This window comes from Neodiprion virginianus, chromosome 2 (genome assembly GCF_021901495.1).
Source record: "Neodiprion virginianus isolate iyNeoVirg1 chromosome 2, iyNeoVirg1.1, whole genome shotgun sequence".
In the NCBI taxonomy this organism is placed as follows: domain Eukaryota; kingdom Metazoa; phylum Arthropoda; class Insecta; order Hymenoptera; family Diprionidae; genus Neodiprion; species Neodiprion virginianus.
In genome coordinates this window covers 2,405,081-2,423,879 of record NC_060878.1, presented here as the reverse complement: position 1 = coordinate 2,423,879, position 18,799 = coordinate 2,405,081, and the positions used below count along the sequence as shown (strand labels likewise).

Below are 18,799 nucleotides of genomic sequence, written 5' to 3'. Positions count from 1 at the left end.
CATCCTGAAGTTCCTACTGACCATAAACATGTTCTAGCTCGTAGAACGGATCGTTTTCACGCGATACAAATGGAGAGGGAATTTTCGTATAAAAAGCGGAGAATAAGCGGTCGGAAAAGGCGCACATGGACAGAAAGCGGCTGCTTGAAACAGGATGAAAGATACAAATTGCTTTAAATTGAACCTGTATGAACTTTGCTGTGTGATTTCAATCGAAACTTGACCTATTCTCATACGTGCAAGGTTGATCCTGGCGCTTCCCCGTACGTGAAGTATAGACTCCTGCACTACAGCTCTCGCCGATTACCCTAAATGAAAGATAAAAAAACGTCAACTAGTAATGACATTTATCTATTTTGGTCGTAGGCGTTGTATGTTATCCTATACCAAGTGTTTCTTTACTGAAAAAGACTCACAGTTTTTGGTTAAACAAATTTATTCGGTATATTGTAGTGTAAATAAATGTAAGCGTTGTTACAATATACAGGTATAAGTATTTCTAAAACCGATTTTACACATTTGAAAATCTTACGGGGTTAAAGAAGACACTGTGATTGTTATTTAGTATCAGTATTACGTGATACTAAAAAAGGCACCAGAAAAGTCACGATTCAACATTTAAAAACTTGCGTGCATGCGCGTATTGTGCAGATTGGAAAATGTTAGGAATTTCTTATATTCTTATGCAGGAAATTATCTTTGTTTTCGTGTGAAATTACCTACCGCGGGAATTTGTTACATAGGTATATCCAACTAAGCGAAAAATATCATCTTCTTTGGTTAGTCAAATTATATAACATTATTAATTTACATTCGAGTTTGTAGAAGCAAAATGCTACCTGCTCCGGTATCAAATCTAAATATTCGTATTATCTACTCTTCTGTAGACTAGACGAAGACTGGCTGAATTAGCTGCTGCAAAAATAGATCAGGATAGGGAGAGTAGTGTAGCATTTGCTAAATAAATAATAAACATTAATTCATTCCCTTATACTTTGTAAAGAGATTGTACAGAACACGAAGGGTAGACTTCAGATCCAAGTTGACGATATCTACAACAGAATTACAGAGTTGATAAAAAGCGGTTGCTTCAAAAAATACAGAGCCGAATTATTTATTTACTCCATCAATAGGAACTCACCCTCGGGTCTAGCTTTGGGCTTAGGGAGTCCGATTTCTTGCATCAGGTCAAAAGCAAAAGATACATTGTGCACTTTCTGATCATGCGTCTTTGGAGTCAGGTGAAAACTGCCCAATGGCACAAAGAATCCCTCCAAGAGACCCAGAAGTAACGTGAGGAATACTCCGTCGTGAAATTGGGTGTCCAATTCCGTTACTTCCAAGTGCACTTTGCTCAAATGCTTGTTGACAAACGTGACCAGCGACTGTGGAAAAAAACAGAATTGTTATGACTTTATCATTGCCCCAAGTATAAAGTAACGAAGCTACGATATAACGCCCACCTTTTTAACGACTGCAAGTTTTTCAGGGGCGTGATCAAATAAGGTATCAAACGCGTCGCGTTCGCACCGCATTCCCAAATCCTCGTACGTGGAAGTGATTTCTTCCCGCACTGTCCTGTGGATCAGCTGACCGTCTTTCTTTCGTACCACAACAACTTGAATTGCTACTCTTTCAGGCAGCCTTACTGGTGCACGGAATTGCCTTGCCAATCCGACGAGAAGATGTAAAATCGATACAATATTTTTGGAATGTACAGAATCAACGCTCCATTTGTAAGGCGGATAACGATTCAGTACTCGATTTGCGGCTGACAATACTACAGCCAGCTTTTGCTTCTGACCCTCCTCAGATTGTGTTACTTCCGGTACGTCCAGTTTTTCACCGGTTAATCTCTCTGCAAAAATAATAGTTTTCAGTCATTCTTCTAACTGTATTGCGTTTTTTTTTCTCACATGCATATCGAGGAAACAGAACACATTACTAAATTTCATTACCTAACAGTTTTTGCAGAACCTGGCCATCGTACAAATCCTCTGCTATATCCTTGACGATGATTCTCTGGTCAGCAAGTTCGTCATTGATCCATTCAATGAGTACGTAAATTAGCTCCTGCAATTTAGAATCTTCCAGGGACCTAGGATCTGTCATTGATCTTTCCTCATTTTCATCAAGAGTGTATTCTTCCGGTGGCATGTCTGGGTTGGCAGCTAGCCCAGGTGAATCTATCGCATGTTTACCCTCCTCTTGCACCTCTTGAACTGATGTAAAACGTATATTGCATTATTATTGTTGTCTGATAATGTAAATCCGAAAGAAACAGGCCGAAACCACTATATTGCTATCTAATCGTGTCAGATCCACAGATAATGCCAGTGTTGTGTCACAATAGAATGGAATTGAAAGAACAAATCAATCTGATCTGACTAAAAGCAAAAGCGAACGCGATTCGTCATCATCATCATCATCGTCTCGACCTTATTAGGTAAAGACGTCACGACGAGGAGAGAGACGAGCAAGTAAAAATAGGTTAAGTCAGTCGAATTATTCTTTACCTTCCTTGATCCGCTTCTTCCGACCAAGGGTCCCGATTTTTTCCCAAAAACTTTCTTCCTTCTCATCTTTCTTCGCTGACACTGGCACTGGTCGAGGAGATTTTGGTCGTGGTGACGCCATTACAGGAAATGCTGCATGGGCAGGGCGAGCGACGAGGCAAGACGATGGTGCAACAGAAAAAACACCAAGGTAAACGGTATGCAGTCTTTCACCGTGCCTACACGCGAGATACGTGTGAGCGCATATGTATACCAGTTCCAACAGTTTGTGGGCCGCGTTAAAAATTACCTACGCGGATGGAAAAAAAATCCTACGGCGTTCTACACATGTGAGTGGAATCCCCCCGCCTATTTATGGCTCTGACAGCCAGACATTCTAGGTAAATATACATGTGACAATTAGCCGTGTGTATAGTTGTCTATCCTTAGGCGTTAGCCGAAAAATGAAAAAACGCCTAAATGTCGGCAACCAGACACAACCATTGAGAAATTTCGAATTTATTAAATTTCATTACCATTCCATCGCATTATTCATTCCAATTTCCACCAGCGATGGCAAACTGTATAATATCTCTCAGTTTTATCATGAAAAATAACAAAAATTGCGTTTTTCGTTACCTTTTATTGTACTAACAGGCGCAGCTGCGTCAGTCTTATTTCCTAAAGAACATGATTCTTCGTCTTCTTTTTTCGCGACGCTTGCTTGAGTTTCGACTCGGGCTGACTCTGAAACATCCTGATTTATCGTTGTAGTTAAATCTACCGTTGCTACCGGATTCACAGACGGCTGCTTTGATTTCGTTCGTGATTCTTCAACCTGGTCGGATTCTTCACAACGACCTCTCAATTCAGCTATCAGCGATGCGCTAATAGCTCCTCCTACAGTTGATGCTGGTTTTTGTAGAGATTCCTTTCTGGGATTTGGAGGTGGTGCAATTTTCTTCTCTTTCGATTTCACCTTGGGTACTTCATTCTTTTTTGTTGGTACTGTCGGTTTTTGCTTGCTTTTATTTGGTGTTGCAACAGTCTCGGGTACAGCTATTTTCGGATCCGCTTTATTTGCAGGCATTACCTTAATTAGCCCAATATTTTCATATTGGTTGCGCAGGTTGTTTATCGAGGATGGCTTTGAAGCTGTATTTTTTCCAGGAGTCAACTCCTGAGGCTTATCCTTATTTACGGACGTGGATTGCTTGTCTTCATCCCCAGAATCTGAATCCGATGGAATGCAAGCTTCCAACGGGGTTTCCATCGATGATTGACGACGTAAGTCCCGAACAATCGGACGCTGGATTTCATCCTCCATCGTTCTGAATGACCAATATAGCAGTTAAGAATCAAATCTAATATTCTGCAAGACAAACGAAACAGAATAAGAGTAAAAATGGAAATAAAAATTTGTAGGCTCATTTCCAAACGTTAATTTTAGGGTGAGATGAAGCTCATTTTGAAACGAATATCTTGCGACGCTTAAATGAAAGGGCGATAAATTGCGGTATCAATTCGTGTGATTGATATTATTGACTAATATATATATATAATAACGTACCTATAGCTGCAGTATATCGTGATAATAAATTTTAATATTCAAGCAGCACGGCTGAACCGCACAGAGTAAAACACTGACCACACCTCGACTAGTTACAGAGCATCATTCGATAACAAGCATCCTTATTTCATAAGCTTCAACTGACCGCGCGGTTTTAAAAGGAAATTCCACATCCGTGCTGGTCGTTGCAGCTGATACTGATCAGCTACAAGTATGTAACACTACGGTTACTGTTTTATACTACGTGCATTTTTTATCAACAGATATAATTTTTTTTAAATTATATGCTGACGCACCTTAGATTAATTCTGAAATGTTAATGGCCGTCATATCAATCTTTTAGTCAACGTTAATCTTTAATTTCATGAAAATATCATACACACATTACGTTTTAACGTAGCCGAAGAAGCAGCGGGAGTCAAATGCAGTTGGTATCGAAATAATAGATTCATCTATTTAGATACAGAGCATTTGACGTCTTGAGCGAAGGGACGGCTTCTAATAAAATTAGATGAATACCAATTTCGTGTGTAGAATAGAATCTTAAAATTATCAAATTCAAAAATTGTAAAGTCGAACCAAATATCGATTCGTATGAAATCGATACTGCGACTAATCGATACTCGATACTATCACCACATTCGAGTCAAGACTTAAATTGACTTGTTGGTGTTTTGAGGTTAAGGTAAATGGAGAATTAAAGATAATCAATAAAATGTCGATCATCACACGCTTAGGAGTGAAAAATACACGGGAAATAGCAAGAATATCGAGTTTAACTTCGTCGTTCGCAACACAATCTGAACCTCCGAGTCCCGTTGCACCAGGTAAGCCCTCTAAACTTGACTTAACCTCACTTTCAGCCGCAAATTTTGTTTAACTTTTTTAAATAGATGAAATAAATACCACACTCATATTCCAACCCTATTATTACTATTTTTGTTACCTGTCAAATATGATACAGTGATAAATATCAGAAAATTCTCATTCACCGATCCCTACGATACGTACGTACATCCTTAATTATAGCAATGAGCATTTTTCAGTATATTTTGTGGTACATTCAATATTTCTTCCTGGCAATGAATGTGATTTATATGAAAGATTCCAACTCTTAACTTCACGCCCTGACTAAAATATTTCAGATGAATTCCGAGTCCTCAAATTAAGACCAGACCCAGTACAAGAAAGACAAAAGCGAGAAATTCGACGAACAGAAGTACCTCCGCCTCGATCGACTCAAATGAAATTTGACCAAGATTGGGGATCAGTCTGGCCTGCCGCTCGCAGTTTCCACCCGGCAACGGTACCTCTGCCTGTGCGTCAAGGATACCCCTTAAAGAACGCAGCTCCGCCCAACAAGTATGGAAATGCAGAGCTTATGAAGATACCTAACTTTCTCCATCTGACTCCACCTGTTGTAACAAAACAGTGTGAAGCTTTGAAAAAATTTTGCACTCCTTGGCCTGCTGGGCTAGAAACCGATGAAAAATGCGAGAAGCACTTTCCAGTTGAAGTCATGACTTCAGATTACTGCTACTCTTCTCCGACGGTTAGAGAACCCTTGGCCAGAGTTGTTACAATCAGGCTAAAACTATCGACTTTAAACTTAGACCAGCATGCTAGAGATAAACTACTTCGACTGGTCGGAGATAGGTACAATCCGGAAGACGACCTACTCACTATCACTTCTGACCGATGCCCAACTAGAAAACAAAATTTTGAGTACATCGAGTACCTCTTGACTGCCTTATACCATGAATCTTGGGTGAGTAACTTCTTCAGATCCGTAGAACGACAACTGTGCTATGCTCTAAATTTTAGCGCCAATGAAAAAAGCAATTCTTGATGTGTTATCTTTTCTTCAACAGCGCACAGAGCCATGGGAAGCTGAGAAGTCTGAAGCTGACATGGAGTACTACGATTGGGACAAGAGCAAGAGCCGAGACGGATTAATAACCCTGTATTGTTGGCCTGAACCTCCTATAGATAACGATTATGAAACTATTCCACATGCTACAGAGTATAAGATCGCAGTTTCTGACCTGATAAATAACGGGGAGGATGAATATTCACTAAACAAATACAAGGAGGCAGTTAAAAACATGCTTTTCTTAGAAGGGCAGGAAAAGAAATAAATCGATGACTTATAGTGTTGTTTTGGAATATGAATAAATCGGTAGCATTAAAAAGAGTAATTTTATTCCCATGATCACTTTAATTTTGATTAGTAAGCCGAGAGTATTGTCAGTGGTAAATTCTTTGTAGATCGGAGGAGTCATTAAGTACAAATAGACTCAGAGGAATTCTTTTCACATGCGTTCGGTACATCAGAGCGATTATTTGAACATCAATTTCAATTGAGACTAACGGTCAGAATGTGACGCAAATTTTTCACTTATGCAAAGTGTCCAACTCGTGCACCCCGATGTTACTCAAGGCTCATTGGCCAACGACAATGAAGTTGTGCTATTAGAATGTCATCCTTAGGTAAACAGAATAGACCTTTTCATAATAGTCGTCACACAGGACGCACCCAAATTCACATAAACGATCGTGTGTCTAAGAGCGTAACAGACAAGTGGAGCGAGCCAAGTATGCCTAATTGCGTTCTCTCGTTATACGTTGGTATATATATACATATATGTATATACACATCTTACATCGCCCAGTTTGGAGTTACTCCTTTTGTTTCCAACATCCCAGTAGTGAAGAAGAAACTATAATGAGAGGTGCGTTGTTCGAATTTGGTGGTGCCTGATGGAATGCAATTCGGTACGCATGGGCAAAGTTAATATCGCCTTGTGTTTAAATAAAATACGAATTTATGTTTTGCATATTCATTCTCAGATGAAAATGTTGTGGATTGGATTACTGACAACTTTTCAACTCTGGGGATCAATCGTCGCGCAACAACAGACGGAGAATATTCGCACAACAGAACATCCGTACACAACAGACTTGTACTCGGTATTTTTAACAGCGCTGAAGGATTTGAGGGCATGCAAGAGTTTGACGCTCTGCGAACTCGTGGAAAGGTTCAGAATCCCTTTGCAAGATTTCTCCAAGTTTTCAAGCAGTACCTCAGAAAGGCGAAAAGGAACTTACTACGACGAAGTAAAGCCAAGAAGCTACTACAACACTTACGGAGCTCCAGCTGCACCAGCTCACACATATGTACCAGCGTTTCTGTGAGTTCAATATCCTGTTTCTCAAAGTAGATAGAATCGTGAACAACGTTGATAGATCATTTACTTGTGATTATTGCAGAGGATTCGACCCCATAAGCATCCTGGCTTCACTGGCGTTTTTGGCATTCTTGATACAATCCTTTGTTTCATTATTTGATCGATCAAGATCCATCATTCCTACGATTGTTAGCAGTCGGCAGTCACTGGAGGCTAGCATCCAGGACATTGCAGAGCGAGTATTTCGCGCCATGGACCGTTATGTGAGCTTTCATGACTTTTCAAATGTTTTCAGTATATTTTTTCTAGGTATAATAAAGCAGTTCAGCCAAACTCATTTTACTGCGTCAAGAATATTTAATTATGTCTTACACGCGAAAATTGAGTTTGACAAACTGGTAAGAAATTGTCTTTATCGTTTACTTTATTAATTAATTTAATTCGATTATGAGACTTATTCTTATTTTTTGCAGGAGTTGTTCAATGAAAAAACGTCTGAAGAAAAGCCGAGTGAAAATACGGTGTGAAAATTGATTAATCAAATTCTTGATTATCGGTAATGCATAATACGATAAATAATTCCGATTTGTATATTTAATATCAACACAATCAGTTTAGGTTGAAAAATTTGAAGCACATCACCTATGTAAAGCAATTTTTAATAAGACCGCTGATGAAATAATATTTAATCCTGAATGGATAAATAACCATAGCGATTGTAGAATTTGTTGAATCAGGTGTAAAAAGTTACCTCTGAGTAATTCGTAATTTCAGAATTTTTTTTCATAATTGTTGCACGATAAAGGAGGGTCAAGAATTTTCCAGAAATCATTATTATAAATAGGTACTTTACTTTTTAAAAAATCTCATTTTCTTAGGATGTTACAAAAATAATATCAAGTCAAGTGCGTAAATTAAAGAGATATGAGTTAATTTTTTTTTTTCACAATACAACATCTACATTAATAAATTCTTTACATTATACATATACATATATAAAGCTACTATCAAATATTTATAATTATTGTGGTCAATAAAGTTTAATGTATTATTAATATAATGTAATACCGGTATTTATTAATTTAGAAATTTTTACATATCTTCATCACCACCCATAAAATTTTGGACCCAAATGACATGGAAAGACATACGTATTATGGGGAAAACATGAAAGCTAATTTTTAGTCACCGCGCTACTTTTTTTTAACGAAATCACCGAGTTGAATTTAATTATTAAGCTATGAAAATATTACATTATATGGAACTTATAATTCTCACGCTCTTGTACGTTCATGTAATTATTCGTGTACCTCATGATAATCGTAATATTTGCATATGCAGCTCATTGATTGGAATTAGCAAGAATATTGGTTGCAACTCGATACCTGGTATCATGTAATTGCAGTAGAAAGAATAATGTTATTCTAACCAAGTTTAGAAATAGCAATTACACAGTGTTTGCAAACAACGTCTTTACTGACTCTGAATCATATAATTTTTTTTTCACTTGGGTAAAATGCATAACGAAGAAACGTTTGTACTAGCTCGTAGGATCACCAGGGGACCCGTGAAGATGGCAGGGCTGAGTTAAATCTAAAAGAATTACTTTCGTGAATGAAGTTAAAAAAAACTTTAATTAGTGCTATGATAAAATTTGAGTCAAGCTCTGTGCTGTGATTATTATAAAATATGTTTTTCATTCCCACTTTGGAGGCACTGCATCAAAATGATTTTGAAAAAACAAACAGATACCTCGGCTAATAATTTTCCTATCGAGGTTTTCCAGGTACATACATACATACATAAGAACATTTTAAAAATGCTTACCAAAAATACTGATCTAAAATATAACTTACTTCTGCTTTGCACTAGGTCTGTTGTAAGGATGCGAGCTGGACAACAAGCCTCTTTTGTCTTTTACACGCATCGTCTTTGTATGGACCAAATTAGGCTGATCGCTGAACGGTTCGTTTACGACGGTTTGCAAATTCTTCATCCGCTCAGCTTTCATTTTGTTCAAAATAGCAATACTCTTAGCGCTCATAACGCTTTTGGGGACAGTCTTGTTCTCCTTGCCAGTGGCACTGTTATTTTCTCGCAAAGGTTTCTGAGTCTTTTGCGGCGTTAGTTTCTTTGCCAGTTTACTCGCCGTCGGTTTGCTAGTCACGTGATTTTTATCCATTAAAACACGTTTCTTAGCTTTATTTTCGATCAAATTAAACGTATTGTTCAACTTCTCCGTATCAATTCCCTTCTCATCAGTTATTTCATCGTCGCCGCAATCCTCGCTTTCTAATTCTGTCAAACTCGCCTCCTTTGCATCGACCGTCATTGTCGCATTATTTAACTTTGCCAGATCTTCCTCAGTGGGAAGAGTATCAAACGTTGTATTTATTATGCTATTATTCGCATTTTCGTCATCCTCTAGTAACACCATTGGTGAAGGTGGTGATTCGTGTTGCAGAGGATTGTCAAGCTGCTCAATACTGAGAGAGCCAAAATTGTGAAACTGTTTTTCTTCCATCGTTAATTCCTCATCCGACCACTTGATGCTCTTAACTCCTTCAGATGTTTTAATAAGCTGTTTGAATTCTTCTCTCATTGGCTCAGTTATCGTTCCATACCCGTGCATCAGGTTGAAAAATCTGACCAAAGTTTTACCCACCAGCTGAACGATGTTGCCTGTAGAATGTATTTCGGACTCTTGGAGATTAGAAAGTTTCTTCGAATGTTCTAGTTGTTGTTCGACTATGGACTGATTAATATCTTTCTTGCAAATTAATATTTTGTCAGCCAATTTATTCGATAGGCCGTTTGATTCTATTTCGAGATTCAAATTATGAAGTTCAGTTTCAATTTCTCTTAGCTCATTCCATGCAGCGTCCATTTGAATTTTTATACTCTCTCTCTGCCTCTTGAAGAAGCACATTGATTTGTTGACACGTGTTTTACCACTGGTGTTAACGTCGTCAGGAACCACAGCATCAACGTCAAAACTTAAGGCACGTAGTCTAGAGTTTGCCTTCTTTTTATATTCTATTCGGCAGCATAATATTTTGTCCGTACTTTCAAGTGAAAGGATCTTAGCATTCAAGACTCTCTTTTTCGCATGCAACTGCGATATCCTCGTATGCCATTCGGATAAATCTTCTTCTTCTCTAACCAAAGGCGCAGCTGAGCTGCTTCCAACCTCCAACAACTTCCGCTTAAGGCTCTCAATTTCCTTCTTTTGTTCCTCCACCATCTTGATATAGCCTGTGATATGTATTTGGCAAGAGACAACATTCTTCTTCATGTTTGTCTTTATCTTCTTTGCTCTATTGGCATATCGCAAAGTATTGTAAGTGTCTTCATAACTGAAATTTGAGGGACTGACATTGGCTATCATGACAGTGTGGCAATTTCCACCCAGTGAATCCTTCAGTAATCTTGTGAGCTTCGAGTCTCTGTATGGAATGTGGCTCAGACCGTCAGCCAAATTATTAATGCAGTTGCCAAGTGCCAGCAAAGATTTGTTGATGTTAGCCCCCTCTTTGAATCTGGCTCCCTTGCATCCCGTCGCAGATGCCCGTTCAGAGCCGGCTAAATCGATCATCGATAATTTTACATGCCTCGCTTGACCATCCAGCTTATTTTTCATCTTGACATAAACCTGGAAAACTGCGTGGCTTCGGCTGCTCTCCGCATTAGCGTCAGTCGGATGCTGAGTCCGATTTTTATTCCCCTTTGCCAGAAGGGCCAGTAGTTCATCGGCACTTTTTATAGTTATAATTGTCAGTCCGGCTACCATGATGCCACGACTTCCATCTTCCCTGATGTGCAGAGGTCCAGATTTAACGAGTAAGTCCTGAACATTTTCGTTGTACACTTCAAGATAACTCACCCCCAGGTTGAACTCCTTTCGTTCACTCTGTTCATTGATTTCGGAAAAAAGTTCAGCCATAGTGAGATAAGTTATTCCAGGATCCCCGTCACCCCCCAACATTGTGTGAGTTTTTCCGGCGCCTGTTGCACCGTACACAAAAACGGAGCAGTTGTAGCCATCGAGGAGAGTGGTTATGACATTCTTGGTGCTGCCTTGAAAGACGTCCAGGTTTGTGGCCGTCGAGTCGAACACCCTGTCAAAAATAAATTCCATCTCCTTGTTCTGCTTTTTGAGCAGGTCGCGACCCTTCTGGGCAACGCCTTGATAGTAGAAAGGATTTTCCTCGGCTTTCGGGTCGAATATAAGCATCTTGTCATCTATTGTCTTGACGATGATTCTCTGATTACCTTGCAATTCCCGCTCATTCTCTGGACGTACGCGAACGATCACTCGCACATTTGCTGCCCGGGAACCTCCCACATCGCTTTTTACGGAGTTTCCCGCGACGCCGTTTGTCGTACATTTTTGCGACGAATTGCCCACCATGGGCCTCTTGCGAGCATGTACCTTCAATTTGTTCGGCGAAAACGCTTTCGCGAGATCTTTGCGATTGAAAACCATCGTTCAGTTATTGTGCCGCCGATGTAAACGCTACCCCTGAAACTTGTATATATCTAATTAACCACCCGCTTTGATTTGATTTATATCTCATTTCACCAGTGTAAAATACCTTATTTACGCGTCCTGGTTTCGCTCCAGTACTCCTATGCGGTGTTGATGGTATATATTCACTTTTAGTAAAATTCACACTCTTCGTTGGGGGTAAGATTAGAGCCAAACAAACAACGGTAAGCATCGCTGGCCGTTAAACAGCTATCAAATTTGAATCTGTGAGGCGGATCACGGGTCTGGTAGCGCGCTATATAGCATACTGGATTATAAATATTGCCGAAATTGTCGCGGTTAGAGTTCTGTAGGTGGCGTCACACGAACATCGGTTAGTTTCGCTAAAAAACCACGCTCAACGCCACAAGGAAGCGACATTGAAAAGAGCCCGCCAAGTTCAAATTCGTTTCCAGATTCTTAGTACCCACGAGTTATGGCAACTGGCAACAGTTAAATGAACGGTGTAGTGTTGGACGGGGTTCATCCCATACGAATAATTATTATATTTCTCAATCACTGTAGTACTCAACGCTGTAGTCGTTGTACATTTTTCTCGTTCCAACTTGAAATCCGCATTTGCGAAATACGAGTTGAGAATCACTGATTACACGTTTGAAGTTAGCAACAAATATTTGCGCGAACACAATCCAACCCCGTGCTCGTCCGAGGATCGGAGCAAGAGACGAGGTCAGTCGCTGAAATTGTTAACTATTTTAAGACTCGAAGATTTTCTATTTGTTAACTCACAGGGTGAGAATGCCCTAGAGAAACAGTGTTGAATCTGCCAATAGTAGCCTAAATTAGCGTGAATTTAATTCATCAGCCAGCCAAGTGTGGCAAATTCACGAATCTTCTAACCTTCTTCCAGTGTGCCTAATTTGAAAAAAATGTGCTGGAAAAGTGGCGGTACCGTAAACAGTTTTTATATCTTTTGAAACAAAAGTTTCCCCTGTAGAAGATACGAAATCATTATCTGTAAGGTCTGTAGGATGGTACTCCGTAGTTGTGCCCCCCGGCTTGTTTTAAACTGCACCAACGTCAGTACCAGGCACATCAAATATCCAGTCGATAAAGCTCAACAGCGATTCTACGCCACCCTACCTCGTCTCACTCCTCAAGAGGTATGAACCTTATTTAAAATTATTTTAGAGCATGCAGTTACTATCAAACGCATCAATCTTAACAGATGAACGAACAATTATCACTCATCTAATTGAACATTGATTGAGCTCATGCTTACCACATAGCACTTGTTTTCGTTACTCCTTGATTCCATATAATCTAATATAGGTTGGTACATTTTTCCCATGGATAGTCAATAAACAACTGATTCACTTTAACTGGAAGATAAAATGAATGTTACTTGTTTAAATTGTAGGTGACGTCTATATTACAAGCCAATGAGTATGCCAAAGATTTTGATGGTCCAAATTCAATTAAATGCTACGACTCAAATCAACTGGCATCTAATAATCCTATAGAGGACACCAGATCCGAGGCACAATGTCTTTTAACAAAAGGTAAAAAATACATGAATTCACAATGCTTGAAATTTTTATTGTAATTTGTTCCACGTGCACAGTATTATATTGTAATAATAGTTTGGAAACGTCGATGTGGGTGGTGTATCAGATAGCTTAATTATTGCAAGCATGTTTGAAGAATTGCATGAAATTTGTCGACTCAATAATTCGTTGATTAAATCTCGGGTCTTGTGTGCGGGAAAGCTATTTTAGACAGACAGAATAGCAATAGGAATATTTACAGAATTGTACATTTTGTTGTGTCTTCTGAAAAAAAATAAAAATAAGAATCAAACGAACAATGAATGAATTTCTTTTATTAGGTACGTTGTTGGGAGTATTTGATGGTCACGGAGGTGGTGCCTGTGCTCAGGTTATTTCGAAACGACTGTTCCACTACATTTCTGCATGCTTACTTCCCACTGAAATATTAAAAAAGTATCTCAACTCGATTGAGAGTGACGATAGGAGGTTGGAACTGATAGAAAGTTTCAATGATAAAGTAGAGCTTGTTGCCGATATCCGAGAACTGTATCAAGCAAGTTTTTTTTCATTCGTCAAAGAGCTGGTCGAACATGGATCTACAAAAGAATTTCACATGGAAACAGCTCTTGAAAATGCCTTTCTTAGATTGGATAACGATCTTTCCTGCGAAGCCTTGATGAAACTAAGTAGAAAAGATGCCGCAAGGACTCTCGCCGTTGCAATGTCTGGTGCTGTGGCTGTGATAGCCCACATAGACGGACCTCACTTGCATGTTGCTGGTCTTGGAGATTGCCAAGCTGTGCTTGGCGTACTTTCAGGTGCTACATATGTATAACATGTTCAACATTAAAAATTCATTTGTTACATCTAACTTGACTATAAACTGTGCGAAAAAACCATTATAGAATACCATTCCATCAATGCACTGACAAAGTGATGACAGAATTTAGAGGATATATTATTGAATATTGAATTTTCTTTCTCATTCTCAGAAAATGATGCATGGTCAGCGAAGATGATGACGGTGGAACATAACAGTGATAACCGTACAGAAGTAGAAAGGATTTTATCTGAGCATCCGAACAACGAACGGTCTACTGTAATAAAGATGGAGCGTCTCCTTGGTCAACTCGCACCTCTGCGTGCTATGGGAGACTTTAGATATAAATGGAGTAAGGAGATATTGAAGGATGTAGTAGTGCCGTATTTTGGTGAAAGTGCTATCCCTCCGAATTATCATACTCCTCCGTATCTAACTGCTAAACCAGAAGTACACTATCATAGATTGACCCCAAGAGATAAATTTCTGATAATTGGTAGCGATGGATTGTGGGAGTTGATATCACCTTTGGAAGCAGTCAGACTTGTCGGTGAGCACATGAGCGGAAAAGTAACTCTGAGTCCGCTGAAACTCCCGAGAAAAAACATGAAGCTATCAGAAATTAATGAGATGCTACTACAGCGTAAAGATGGCCTGAAAAAAAAACCACTAGACAGTAATGCAGCTACGCATTTATTGCGAAATGCGCTCGGAGGTACGGAGTATGGTATAGACCATGGAAAATTGTCCCAATTATTGACATTGCCTGGTGAAGTAGTTAGAGTATTTCGTGATGACATTACTATCACTGTCGCGTACTTTGACTCTGAATTCTTAAGGCACTGTCCTCCGTGATTATTATATAAGCTTGAAGTCATTGTAAGCAACTTCTTCAGTTTTGAATGCTGAAATGCAGATGCAATTACCCAGTGCTGAAGGAGATAATCTCTCTTGACCCTATTTGAATCAAACCGTTTCACCAAAACCAGTATCTTTATATACTTTTATTTCTGCTGAATCAATCGCTGGCGATTTTACGCATCTCTACTTACTGCCATAGATTATTTTAGCGTATTATACGTATATTTATGTAATTCACATTAGCAGCATCGACAGAAGTATTCATCAGCTGACCTTTTTAAACTTGCAACGAAAATGCTTATAACTATGTGCAAAAGGCGCTATAGCAGTTAAAGTTTAACAAGTATAACCGACTTGAGAGTGTATAAGAAGTTTTTGAATACCTGCCAGATAATGAAGCTTAGATACGTATTTACTATTTATTGCGAGATGCAGTTGGGCGGTACCAAACTCAATATAAGTAATGAAAAATCGATGTTTATTGAGCTTGCCGAGGAAGGGAGTGTGAATTTTTTGTGATGTCATTAGAATTGCTGTTGCACAACTTGGTTTCGAATCCTTTAAAAGTATACGATCCTTTTCAGCTAAATCCGGACTTCTCATTTTGTGATATTTTTACAATTCAGGCGTTTATTGAAATGCAACTGTGAACTGTCTAATTCAAATACATTATAATAACTTGTTATTTATTTAGTTAACAATAAAAACACAATTTACATAGTACAAGTACTAATTATACTTATTATTAACACATTGATATACATCACGTATGGATGAAAACCTGTTCGGATGTTTTATTTTGCAATTTTGTGAGTACCTCGAGCCTATTTTATTTCTTATTCATTGCCGGTGAGTACACAGTAATGTACACCTTCCGTATATATCTTAAAAGATCATCTCGATATTAATTGCATTAACGTAAAAAATTGTAAGGAAGTAGAAAAATATTATTTAATAATCAATGATCATAACTTTGTAAGAAATACATCTATGGATTCTTAGCTACGTGGAAACCGAGGGTGAAAAAAGCAATTGACTGATTAGCAATGCCAAGAGTAAATTTCATGTAAGTGCAGCTACTCTGTTCGTAAAATTGCAGATTATTTTGCTGCGACCGTAGACATGACTTATTATTCATTTATTTTTATTTATTTCTGTCAAACGTAATTATAATATTTTCGCAGATAGATAATGTTGTATATTTAATATTTATACATTATAATTACATGTAAAATTACGCCCAAGGACTGGTGCCATTCATGCTTATCGTTGGTAATTTATATAATTTTAATTCAATTGTATATCATCGACAGCAAAAGAAATATGTCGAGTATCTTACAAGGACTTGAAAGAAAATCTGGTGAAGCTATTTTTCATTTTCTTGCTTTTTTTTTTCATACAAACGCTAAATCTGTGTTTCATCCTAATTCGGAATAAGGCAAGCGTGTATAACTTTGTGTATGTCTTAATTGTGGGTGAAATTCTTTTGTAACTGGATTGTAGATTGCTTCAGCCTTCTTGGCCGAAATCTTCCTTAAACTTCTCCAGCTTTGCCATATCATCCTCATTAACTGTCGGACGTGTGGTAGCCAGTGACTTCATCATGTCTTTCTAAATTGATAAAAATAAAAGTGGTTAGAATCATCATTAAAAAATGTCACTGAATAGAAAGACAAAAAATACACCCACAATTCTGTGCATCATGTTTTTGTTTACAGAAATATGATAAAATTAGCAAATAAATTTATAGGTATCGGCTAACTCATCCTTACCATAGTGACTGGAGGTTCGAAGAGTTTATCTCCCTCAACTTCCATCCAGGTCATTTCGATGGCACCAGGTGAGCCCGGAGAGCAAGGGGTGAGAAGGTCATCGACAATTATTGTTGGATCTTTCGGAGAAGGTCCGCGCACTTTTTTGAAATGGGTGGCCGTTTGAACTTGCCTCACAGGTTGCATAAGTGCGTCACGAACAATAATGCTTATGTCAGCTCCCGAGTAGCCATCAGTTGCGGCTGCTAATTTCTTAAAATCATCCTCGGACAGGACGTGAGCGGTATTACCAAGGTGAAGTTTGAACATAACCATACGAGCATGCTCTTCTGGAAGGGGAATATAAATTCGCTTCTCAAAACGTCTTCTGATTGCAGAGTCCAATACCCAGGGTATATTGGTTGCACCGAGAACAAGAATTCCCTCGTTGTCAGTCCCAACACCTAGAAGAAAAACAAAGGGTGCGTTACATTCAAACCCTGAATGAAACTGGGAAAACTGAGCTCTTTGAATTTTATCTTCACACCTTGCATTTGAACTAGAAATTCGGTTTTTATTCTGCGAGCAGATTCAGATTCGTTGTCTGATCTTGAGGAGCAGAGAGAATCTACCTCATCAATAAATATTATACTAGGCTTGCGTTGGCGTGCCAATTCGAATAGATTCTTCACTAGCTTCTCAGATTCTCCGAGCCACTTACTGACCAGGTCTGATGAAGATACAGACAAGAAAGTGGAGTTGTTTGCTTCAGTTGCTACTGCTTTTGCTAGATATGATTTACCAGTACCAGGAGGCTGAAATAAATATAAACATATATAGTGGGAATACATAACAAATGATACAAAAATATACATATAACATAAATTGAAGGGTTTTGGATCTGAAACTTACGCCAAAGAGCAGAATGCCTTTCCATGGGATACGTTTCCCAGTAAACAGATGTGGGAAACGAATGGGCAAGATAACAGCCTCTTTTAGAGCTTCCTTAGCAAGGTCCAACCCTGCGACATCACTCCACTTTACTTGTGGTTTCTCAATTACTATTGCACCTTCCAATTTGCTTTGTAATTTCTTTTTTTCTGGATCGCTGTCACTGTCGCTATCCCCACTGTCACCCTTTTTATCATCGCTTTTAGAATTACTCTCTCCATCTTTGACCGGTTTCTTTTTTCCCTTCTTTAGATATTCCTTCAGCTTCTCAGCTCGGTCCAGGTATTGTAAACACTTTGTCCTAATGCTTTCCTTGGCTCGTTCTCCCTGAGCCTCATCTGAAAACAAGTTTGATTGGTGAAATGAAGCGAAGTTGAATGAAGTGAACATTGAATAAAGTGTTTGCATTTTGAAAACAAAGTCAACAAATATGTATTTGAGAAAACTTATTCATGCCACAGAAGTGAATTGGAAGAAGAATCGAGAGTCTGAGGCATGTAAATACTGATGATGTGTACATTTGATTGAATGAAGAAAGTATTCAACGCCGTGTTCATAGTGCTTCAGAGCCTCTTCATAGTTTTTGTTCCGATCTTCTTCGGTGGCCTTGGTAACCAGGTCTATGGCTTTCTGTATTTATACGGGTAGAAAACGAGAATAATTGGTCAATTGAAAATATCCAGGCTTAAAATTTGAGGAAACCTTCCCAATAGTTAGTACCTGTAATGTTGTTCCTGCTGCCATTTTATTGTGAAATGGCTCCTCCCTAACCTTAGCTCACCAGAGTGAAGTATGCGGAATTCAAGAAAGTCTTGAACTGATGATATTAATGCTGTTTTATACACGTGCAAAAAAAGCTCAGTTATCCATAAATAAATTATCGAACGCACGTTGCGTAAACTGCCTCGATCGTTCTCGATTGGAGAAGTTTGCGGTTCTGTCAAATTTTTAACCTTCAAAATTTAGGTCTCTGACGTCACTGACGGTGACTCCTACTCTACCATTACCATGACCCTACCACCGCTGCATCGGGCTGATCCAGCGAATGAATTTTTAAAAAAATGTATCCCGTACGCATTGACTCTCCAGGCAAAAAAAACCTTGGGCGATCTCATTTGAACGCA

At 38.7% G+C, this 18,799-nt stretch overlaps 6 protein-coding genes across 10 annotated transcripts; 3 read left to right on the top strand and 3 right to left on the bottom strand.

Moving 5' to 3' along the window:
- Positions 1-772: 772 nt before the first annotated feature.
- LOC124297356 (beta-parvin) lies at positions 773-3,843 on the bottom strand. Of its 3 annotated transcripts, none has more exons than XM_046748286.1 (6): positions 3,135-3,843; positions 2,517-2,648; positions 1,959-2,222; positions 1,464-1,858; positions 1,142-1,385; positions 773-1,052 (listed from the first exon to the last, which is right to left on the bottom strand). In XM_046748286.1, the coding sequence occupies exons 1-6, from the start codon at positions 3,820-3,822 to the stop codon at positions 976-978; spliced, it is 1,800 nt and encodes a 599-aa protein (XP_046604242.1). In that variant the 5' UTR covers positions 3,823-3,843; the 3' UTR covers positions 773-975. The 3 variants fall into 3 exon arrangements, with proteins under 3 accessions (XP_046604242.1, XP_046604244.1, XP_046604243.1); XM_046748288.1 differs by lacking the exon at positions 3,135-3,843 and adding an exon at positions 2,810-2,872; XM_046748287.1 differs by lacking the exon at positions 3,135-3,843 and adding an exon at positions 2,806-2,868.
- An 822-nt stretch (positions 3,844-4,665) lies between these two features.
- On the top strand, positions 4,666-6,272 carry LOC124297358 (28S ribosomal protein S35, mitochondrial). Its single transcript, XM_046748289.1, has 3 exons — positions 4,666-4,892; positions 5,211-5,833; positions 5,937-6,272. Exons 1-3 carry the CDS (start codon positions 4,781-4,783, stop codon positions 6,201-6,203), a joined length of 1,002 nt encoding a protein of 333 aa, XP_046604245.1. The 5' UTR covers positions 4,666-4,780; the 3' UTR covers positions 6,204-6,272.
- An 84-nt stretch (positions 6,273-6,356) lies between these two features.
- Positions 6,357-7,950, top strand: LOC124297355 (uncharacterized). Of its 2 annotated transcripts, none has more exons than XM_046748285.1 (4): positions 6,357-6,797; positions 6,916-7,256; positions 7,336-7,516; positions 7,727-7,950. In XM_046748285.1, exons 2-4 carry the CDS (start codon positions 6,916-6,918, stop codon positions 7,778-7,780), a joined length of 576 nt encoding a protein of 191 aa, XP_046604241.1. In that variant the 5' UTR covers positions 6,357-6,797; the 3' UTR covers positions 7,781-7,950. The 2 variants fall into 2 exon arrangements, with proteins under 2 accessions (XP_046604241.1, XP_046604240.1); XM_046748284.1 differs by having other exon boundaries at positions 6,357-6,840.
- Positions 7,951-8,084: 134 nt separating this feature from the next.
- Positions 8,085-12,042, bottom strand: LOC124297354 (kinesin-like protein KIF18A). Of its 2 annotated transcripts, none has more exons than XM_046748283.1 (3): positions 11,849-12,042; positions 9,110-11,775; positions 8,085-8,846 (listed from the first exon to the last, which is right to left on the bottom strand). In XM_046748283.1, exons 2-3 carry the CDS (start codon positions 11,737-11,739, stop codon positions 8,807-8,809), a joined length of 2,670 nt encoding a protein of 889 aa, XP_046604239.1. In that variant the 5' UTR covers positions 11,740-11,775; positions 11,849-12,042; the 3' UTR covers positions 8,085-8,806. The 2 variants fall into 2 exon arrangements, with proteins under 2 accessions (XP_046604239.1, XP_046604237.1); XM_046748281.1 differs by having other exon boundaries at positions 9,110-11,781; positions 11,849-12,041.
- Positions 12,043-12,329: 287 nt separating this feature from the next.
- LOC124299364 (pyruvate dehydrogenase [acetyl-transferring]-phosphatase 1, mitochondrial) lies at positions 12,330-15,905 on the top strand. The gene is made up of 5 exons (XM_046752552.1): positions 12,330-12,471; positions 12,653-12,905; positions 13,163-13,304; positions 13,631-14,110; positions 14,285-15,905. The coding sequence occupies exons 2-5, from the start codon at positions 12,774-12,776 to the stop codon at positions 14,965-14,967; spliced, it is 1,437 nt and encodes a 478-aa protein (XP_046608508.1). The 5' UTR covers positions 12,330-12,471; positions 12,653-12,773; the 3' UTR covers positions 14,968-15,905.
- On the bottom strand, positions 15,361-18,766 carry LOC124299366 (vacuolar protein sorting-associated protein 4). Its single transcript, XM_046752555.1, has 6 exons — positions 18,396-18,766; positions 18,194-18,305; positions 17,637-18,013; positions 17,272-17,539; positions 16,746-17,188; positions 15,361-16,584 (listed from the first exon to the last, which is right to left on the bottom strand). The coding sequence occupies exons 1-6, from the start codon at positions 18,417-18,419 to the stop codon at positions 16,483-16,485; spliced, it is 1,326 nt and encodes a 441-aa protein (XP_046608511.1). The 5' UTR covers positions 18,420-18,766; the 3' UTR covers positions 15,361-16,482.
- Between the last annotated feature and the right edge of the window lie 33 nt (positions 18,767-18,799).